Source organism: Lytechinus pictus, chromosome 19 (assembly GCF_037042905.1).
Source record: "Lytechinus pictus isolate F3 Inbred chromosome 19, Lp3.0, whole genome shotgun sequence".
Taxonomy (NCBI): domain Eukaryota; kingdom Metazoa; phylum Echinodermata; class Echinoidea; order Temnopleuroida; family Toxopneustidae; genus Lytechinus; species Lytechinus pictus.
The window spans coordinates 12,194,299-12,203,306 of NC_087263.1; the positions used below are offsets into that span (position 1 = coordinate 12,194,299).

At 36.5% G+C, this 9,008-nt stretch overlaps 1 protein-coding gene across 1 annotated transcript in view; it reads left to right on the top strand.

Annotated features, from left to right (window-relative positions):
• Nucleotides 1-7,211, top strand: part of LOC129282770 (early endosome antigen 1-like) — a 30,778-nt gene extending 23,567 nt beyond the window's left edge. The window contains exons 13-17 of the mRNA XM_064114073.1: nucleotides 409-494; nucleotides 1,002-1,254; nucleotides 3,159-3,268; nucleotides 5,278-5,321; nucleotides 7,147-7,211. Coding sequence (XP_063970143.1) covers nucleotides 409-494; nucleotides 1,002-1,254; nucleotides 3,159-3,268; nucleotides 5,278-5,321; nucleotides 7,147-7,211 — 558 coding nt within the window. The remainder of the gene's footprint in view (nucleotides 1-408; nucleotides 495-1,001; nucleotides 1,255-3,158; nucleotides 3,269-5,277; nucleotides 5,322-7,146) is intronic.
• Nucleotides 7,212-9,008: the final 1,797 nt, after the last annotated feature.

A 9,008-nucleotide genomic window follows, 5' to 3' on the forward strand; every position in this document is an offset into this window, starting at 1 on the left:
CACTAGAGGGCAGCATCACCCATAAAACCTTTTGAAAGATCTGAAATACCAAGAGATGCATTTGTGGAGTTCTTGCAAGTTTATATACTTGCATTAAACTCCTAAAGGTGATCTAAATGAAGAGAGGAAATATGCTATAAAAGGAACTTCACATTATTATGATTTTCATCTCTTTGTGTGTTTAAATATTTGCCCATTATATATGTTTCATGTTTCTATGTTCCTTTTTATGTTTTTGATAGTTTTTCAAGCTACATGCATATGCATTTCTCCTCATGTGTTGAATGTATATTTTCATGTTTTTTCTTGGTTTTGACATTACTTTTCATGTTTTTGTTGCTTCTTCTTATGCTTTTTATTTTTTCTTTAATGTTTTTAACGATTCTTTTCTCGTTATTTTTTTTTCAGAGTGTGAAGAAGCTGAAATCTCAGCATGAGAGCCTGATCTGTAAAGTGAAATGGATCATAGAAGCAAAGAAACATTCAGACCAGAGGTAAATGAGAGAGAACAACAGAATCAAATTTAGTTTTGATGAAAATTTGATGATACAAAGCCACAAGCTTTTTATTTTTGGGAATTTACATATATACTCTTTATGACAATTGACAAATTATTTTATATAATTGAAAAAAATAAACGTTTATTTGAACGAATGATATTTGATATATAAAACTCAGTTAACTTTCATGGAACATGATGATATTGATTATGTTTTTTATTTGTTTCAATCCTAATTGCAGGGGGGGGGGGGCACAATGCCCCCAACATTTTTGCGATGCAGTGTATAGGCTTAACATGATAAGTTTTCACTGCATTTTTTCATGACTATTTTTCAAGTCTAGCACAACTTTTGAGACCAAAATTTCCACGCTTACGTATGCAGCTACAAAATTACACAACATTATTTTAGTGTCATTTGTAATATAATTTTAATTATTTCTTTAAATTCAAATTTACTGATGTGTCATGATTTGGTTTACTTTCTTGATTTTGTTTACAGGGCAGTGAGCATGGGAGACAAATTGAAGGTTCTGAGAGAGGCGAATACTCGGCTGAAAACTCAATTACAGAGTTTGAAAGAGGATGTTACTCAGCTCTCGTCTGCCCCCGCCGTCGTGGAACAACCAAGAGATGATACAGATCATAGGCTGAGTCAAGCACAGAATGAGCTGGAGCTGGCCAGAGCTGAGGTGGAGCTGATGGAGTTCACATCCGGGAGAGACAAACAGAGAATTATTGATCTAGAGAGCATGGTAAGTCAAAATATGACTAAACTCAATTTTAATTGGCAATCTGAGCTTGAGTTGATGGTGAGTTAGAGATCTGACATGTGTCAGAATATGTCTTGGTTAGAATTAGCTGGAGCTAGCCAGAGCAGAGGTGGAGTTGATTTCATGAACGGTAGAGATAAAAAAAACTTAAGGATTATTGACCTGGAGAGCATGGTAAGCCTTAGATTAAACTCAAGATGAGTTGGTTTCCATTGAGAACCTGAGTTTGAGTCTGAGTTTCAGTTTTACCCAATCAAGATACAAGTAGGACTTATGAAGTTCAGATCTAAAAGAGATAATCATGATTATTGACCTGGAGAGCAATGTAAGTCTCATAATTGATCTGAGCTTGAGTCGATGATGAGTTAGAGATCTGACATATTAAATTAGGTCTAGGCTTCTGGCTTAGAATTAGCTGGAGCTGGCCCGGGCAGAGGTAGAGCTGATGGAGTTCACATCCGATAGAGATATAGAAAAGATTATTGATCTAGAAAGCTTGGTAAGTCCAAATTTATTTGAGTCAACACAGTTGAGATGTTTCCATTGAAAACGTGACTTTGGGTCAATGGTGAGTTAAAGATCTGACATGTCAGAATATGTCTGGGTTAGAATTAACTGGAACTGACCCCAGCAGAGGTGGAGCTAACTTCTTGGAGAGATTAATAGCGGATTATTGACATAGAAAGTGTGGTAAGTAAGTCTGAGAATTGAGTCAATTTATGTTGAGATGGTTTTGTTGAAAACCTGAGTATGGTTTTTGAGTTACATCTCTGACTTATCAGGTTTTGTCTGTCTTTGAATAAGCTTCATTTGGCCAGAGCGGATGTGGAGCCTAAGGAGTTCACATCTTGGGAAGATAAGCAGAAGTTTATTTATATAAAGTGCATCGTAAGTCCCAGATTTGAGCCAACTGAAAATTAGTTGGTTACTTTGAGTTGATTGTGTGTCAGAATGAATGAAATTTAATAAAAAAATAGAAAGCATACAAAAAATGAAAATAGAAATCATGAATCAGATGATTTGTATCATATTAGTACATATATGATTTAGCTTTACTGAGAGACAATATTTGAATCGATACCATTAAATTTATTTTTTATTATAAGTTCACGTCTTCGTAAGATACAGGTGATTCCTGGGCCCCGTCTTACAAAGAGTTGTGATTGATCCAATCAACCACAACTATGGAAAGCCAGCAATGTCAACATCTAAAATGAATGTTTGTACAAAATATTTTCGAAACATGCTATTTATTAATACATTCATTGCTCTCTTGAAAAGTGAGGGTGCTTCTCTTTTTTTACAAAAGACATTGCGCAAATTTCCTGTAGAAAAAATATGACACTGATGGATTTCCATACATTTGAGGTTTATAATCGGATGAATCTTAATTCTTTGTGAGACTGGACCTAGACCTATCTTCCTCCCTCTCTTCATGGGCCTGTCTTACAAATGTTTGTGATTGATCTGATCACCCTTAACTATGGATTTCCATCAATGTCATAACTTTTCACTCAAGAAATGCAAAATGACACTTTGGAAACAATATTGGAGAACATTGAATTGTCAAGACAATGGTTCAATGCCATGCATGTTTATTTCATTGTATCTCGAAAACACTTTGTACAGATGTATGCATTCTAGATATTGGGGCCTGTTTCATAAAACTTGTTATAATAATAAATTTGCAATAACAGTTAAAGGCTACTGATTGGCTAATTGTACATTTGTTGTAGATATTGTGCATCTGTTATTATAACTAGTCTTTATGAAAGAGGACCTAAATCGATTAAAGGTATTTTTGTTTGGAGTGCTGATCCAGCTTTTTTTAAAGTAAACATGATACTTTGAAAAATACCCCCTTTCTCTCACTTTTGTTTTCCCAGCTTTGTATTCTACAGAAGGAACTTGAACAGAAGAGGCTAGAATTGATGTATGAGACGACGGATTCTGAAGAAGACCTTACTTATCGAGATAACACACAGCATACAGGAAAGTAAGTAAACTTAAAGATAAATGCCAGTTGTATGTGGAGCGTTGTGGCCCAGTGGATTAGTCTTCTGTCTTTGAAAAAGAGGGTCGTGGGTTCGAATCCCAGCCATGGCGTAATTTCCATCAGCAAGAAATTCATCCACATTGTGCTGCACTCAACCCAGGTGAGGTGAATGGTTACCTGGCAGGAATTTATTCCTTGAAATGCGTGTGCGCTGTAATCTTAGTAATTACGGCTGCCAAGTTACAGCTGGGGTAATAATATCCAAGTCCTTTGGAAGCGCTTGGAGACATTATTCATAATGTGATATGCGCTATACAAGAACTGTATATTATTATTATTATTATTATTATTGTAATGATTTCTAAATAGGGTTTGTGCAGAATCCAATAAAACGACCACCCGAATGTCTAAATAGGAGAACCGAATTACGATGGAGTTGTTCAGAGGAGGGTGAAATCCCTCTCGCATAGCCTTGCGTAAATCATCAGAGATATCGATGGGATAGCGCCATCATCTCTAAAACCAACCAAACAACATGTCTCATAAAAAAAAGATGTGCCAAAGGCTTCTGGAAGACATTGTGTAATTGCTGAGAAAATGAGATTCAAGTCAACTGTTGGGTCTTTTTCCAAGCAATAATGATACACTGCCCCACATGTGCTTATCTGTGTTGACAATCTACAGAGTTATTGTTTTTCAGCTTGGATTTCAGGATTTCCTAAAATTCAGTTTATGTCACTGTACCAGATCATGATATAGTGACAATTAATCTTTGTTTTACAGACTTTCTTGTGAAATCAGTGGTTACTGAAACTACTTTTATCTTTGACCCCATCCAGGACACTGATTTATTATTTGCAATTCTTTTTATAACCTAATATGTCAAATTCTCACTGCTCCAAAAAGGTACAAGAATTACAACCTCATGATATGGAATTACATTGTAAATGGTTGACATATCATCGCTTGGGTATTACAAGGTCATACAGGGTATCTCAAAATTCATAAATTTGAGGACATCTGAGTAAAAGCTTGATTTTAGAGTTTTGACACATGTAGCAAACTTCGTTTACAATGACAGAGTTCTCTACAGGAATTAGGAGATTTTTTTCGTTTTCTGACAATATGGCCTGAATTCACAAAGGTGGATTTGAAAACCATAAGTTGAACCCATGGTTTATGCAGATTTCCTGCATAAATTATGCCTCATTTACCATGTATTCAAAAATATGTCCAAAACAGTAAACTCATGAATATAATAGCTTATTCAACCATGGCGACAGGCATCAATTTGGCGCACTGTGACAAAAGATTGCATCAGCATTTGTCAATTTTTAGCAAGCGTGGTAAATTAAGCGTAATTTATACAGGAAATCTGCATAAACCATGGGTTCAACTGATGGTTTTCATAACCACCTTTGTGCATTTGGGCCAATTGGAGCGTTGTGGCCCAGTAGATTAGTCTTCTGACTTTGAAACAGAGGTGTGTTCAAATCCCAGCCATGGCGTAATTTCCTTCAGCAAGAAATGTATCTACATTGTGCTGCACTCAACCCAGGTGAGGTGAATGGGTACCCGGTAGGAAGAAATTCCTTAAATGCTTGAGCGTCTAGGCAGCCCAGCTAAAGCCGGGGTAATAATAATAGCAGGGCCCGCTGGGAGAACAGTTTTCAGAACTGAAGTGGCTTCCCTGGGTAAAATATACCTATGTTATTATTAATGGGTTTGTCACCAGTGCCATATTTCTGATCTGATCTAAAAATTTTGAAATTTTGAGAAACAAGGTAAGAACAACCCGGGGCCGATATTTTTAGCACCCCAATGATCTATTGGAATTTCCAATGCACAGAAATACAATGAAGTTGATTTAATATCTTTTATTGATAACCTTCCTCTGGATAAAGAGTAAAACAATGCATGCTCATTGGTAATCTTTTTGTTTTTTTACTGTGATTTTATTTCTTAAATGAAATTGTGAACGTAAACACTTTATTATTTTATTTTAACAGGAATACAATATCTGTTGGCAGTATTGGAGGGCTCATGGGAAAAGGTGAGGTTGGAAATAGCTGCTTTTATTTTTTAAGAAATGAAAAGTAATTCTACATGTGAATACATAATAGTCAATAGTGGGTGGATTGGTGGATGGATTGATGGATGGATGGGATGGTGGGTGGGTGGGTGGATGGATGGATGGTTGAATGGATGGGTTGGTGGGTGGGTTGATGGATAGACGGATGGATTGATGGATGAGTGGGTTGATAGATGAATGGGTTGGTGAGTGGATGGATGGATGGATGGATGGATAGATGGATGGGTGCACTGGTTGGATGAATTGATTGATGGATGGTTGGATGGATTTATTGATGGATGGATTGACGGATGAATGGATGGATGAATGAGTGGGTGGATGGATGGATGGATTGATGGATGGATGGGTGGTTGGATGGATTTATTGATGGATGGATGGATGAATGGATGGGTGGGTGGGTGGATGGATAGATGAATGGGTTGATGGGTGGGTGGATGGATGGATGGGTTGGTGGGTGGGTTGATGGATAGATGGATGGATGGATGGATGGATGGGTTGGTGGGTGGATGAATGGATGGATGAATGAGTGGGTGGATGGATGGATGGATGGATGGATGGATTGATGGATGGATGGGTGGTTGGATGGATTTATTGATGGATGGATGGATGAATGGATGGGTGGGTGGGTGGGTGGATGGATTTATTGATGGATGGAGGGTGGGTGGGTGGGTGGGTGGGTGGATGGATGGGTTGGTGGGTGGGTTGATGGATAGATGGATGGATGAGTGGGTTGATAGATGAATGGGTTGGTGAGTGGGTGGATGGATGGATGGATGGATAGATGGATGGATGGATAGATGGATGGGTGCACTGGTTGGATGGATTGATTGATGGATGGATGGAAGAGTGAATGGATGGTTGGATTAGTGGGTGGATGGATGGGTTCATGTACGTGGATGGATGGGTGAATGGATGGACAGATATTAGGATGGACTGTTGAGTGAGTAAGTAGATTAGTTGATTGTGGATAATACATCAATCCTTACAAGAAAAGTAATTTACATATATGTGAATGTAATGAATGGCAGTTTCTGTGAAATAATTTATTGAATAATTAATGGATGAATTCATAAATGAATTTCTGGTTGAGTGACCGATACATGATTACACTGTACATTGAAGAATACAGCAATTAATAGCGGGGTAAATATGTTTGTAAAACAAATTTCTTTTCTTTTTAATATTCAATTTTGATGAATTTCAATGTTGGCTAGTTTGGTTAATTTGATAATAACAAAGACTTTTAGATCTGTTAGGAGATCATACATATTGGTGGTTTGGTCTGAAATTAATTTCTCATAAAAGTTACAAGTTCTATTAACAATTTTGTATGTACATGTAAATGTTGTGATTACGCTTGTGATTGTAATATCAATAAAACACATAATTAAAAAAAGAAAAAATTTAGCACACATATGTTTTACATGAAATAGTATATGAGATAATTCCGAAGCCCCCTCCTTTTAAAATACAATACAATTCAATATTGGTATTTATAAAGTGCTCTTTGCTATGACTGTATCACAGTGCTTTAGAAATTAGCAAATAGAGACAATTATGAATATAAATTAAGTAAAAACTACGGATATAAATGAAAAATGAATTAACTATTCAAAAGAAATGCCTATATGATGCATTATTTTCATAATTTATTCATTGTTTTTAATTCATAATTGTTCGTAATTCATGTATATTACCAGATGAAGGCATAACCAAATAGACTTTATTTTATTTGGTGTAATGTATTATTGTTTTAAATAATGATTAATGTCATTTATTACAACAGTTGGCAGTACTGTACCGCGAAGAACGAGATGTTCGAATTGCAAACGAGTAAGTATTACAGTGTGATTCATTTTTTCTCTTTGCACATTTTTTAAAACCATTTCCTATGGTTTATCCACTTGTAGTGTGCTTTTTTCTCCCAAATGGTACACCGTTCAAGGCTTGGTTCCACTGCACTTACGTATGCAGAGAGGATGTAAAACGGAAAAGAATCTTGCCATCCGTTGGAAAACGTTATGCATCGTTGTGTAATCTTAGAATAGTTGGTTCATCTGCTCTATATCCATCGAGCATCCGTCCACTGTTATTTCATTGTTCGCCCATTTTGTCCATTGCCTGGAGCGGATGAAAATGTAAAGCGGATGGCACCACCCCGAAATTTTGATATGATTACCATAGTGTACTATGAACACATTGATATGATTACCATAAAGTAGTGTGAAAAAAATGAGGTGATATGATTACCATAGTATAGTGTGAACACCTTGAGGAAATATGATTACCATATAATGTAGTGTAAACACTTTGAGGGAATATGATTACCATAGTGCAGTATGAACAAATTGATATATGATTACTGTAAAGAAGTGTGAAAAAATTGAGGTGATATGATTACTATAGTGTAGTGTGAACACTTTGAGGGTATATGATTTAATACCATAGTGTACTATGAACACATTGATATGACTACCATAAAGTTGTGTGAAAACTGTGAGGGAATATGACTACTATAGTGTAGAGTTATGATTACCATAGTGCAGTGTTAACACTTTGAGGGAATATGATTACCATAGTGTAGTGTGAACACGTTGAGTGAATATGATTACCAAAGTATAGTATGAACACATTGATATGATTACCATAAAGTAGTGTGAAAAAATTGAGGTGAAATGATGCAGTACAGTGTGATCACATTAAGGTACAAAATATGAACACTTTGAGATATATGTTTAGCATATTGTAGTGTTCAACTTTGAGGCTATGAATTTAACTGTCATGTGAACGCAACTAATGTTATCAGCATAACAGTGCTTTAATAGTTGGTTTAATGTGGTCATCACAAACAAGAAAAGTTTGCCAAGTCTGACTCTTATCTGGGTTTGTGTTGTTGACACAGTGGAGAACTCTTGCAACAGGGCCAGGTGAGATCTGGGGCCCATCTTACAAAGAGTTACGATTGATCCGATCAATCGCAACTATGGAAAGCCAGCAAAGTCAACATATAGAATGCATGTTTGTTAAAAAAGGCTAGATATGGTTGTATATCCATAAATTCATTGATTTCTTGAAAATTTGGTGTGTTCTCCTTTGTTTTACAAAGGACATTTTGCAAATTTCCTGTAGAAAAAATTATGACACTGATGGATTTCCATATAGTTACGATTGATTGGATCAGTCATAACTCTTTGTAAGACAGGGCCCTGAAAGCCGAGCTGTCTTTAACTTTGTTTCAAAATTGGCAGTAATGGGAACTATTCCCAAATGTGGTTGTCATTATTTTACCTGATTGCTAAGAAAGCATGAATGCTTGTAAGCAAGCAACCAGAGGACCGACAGCTTAAGGTCCTCTCCGAGGGACCTGGTATAGAGGATGAATGCCTTGCCAAAGGGCACTAGTGCACCAAGTTGGAATCGAACCCGGGTCACCGGAATCCGAAACCCCCGCTCTTCCGACTGAGCTATCTTCAAATGTAACAATATAAAAGCGTAGTAATCATTGAATGCATTTTTACCCATTAGAATTAGATATGGCTTGTTTTCCAGCAGTATCTAGCAGCCTCTCTCAGTAATGTTTTTATTTTAATAACGGTAGCTGTTTGAGCACTTGCTTTCAGTAATTGGATATTGGAAGACTGCTAGCCC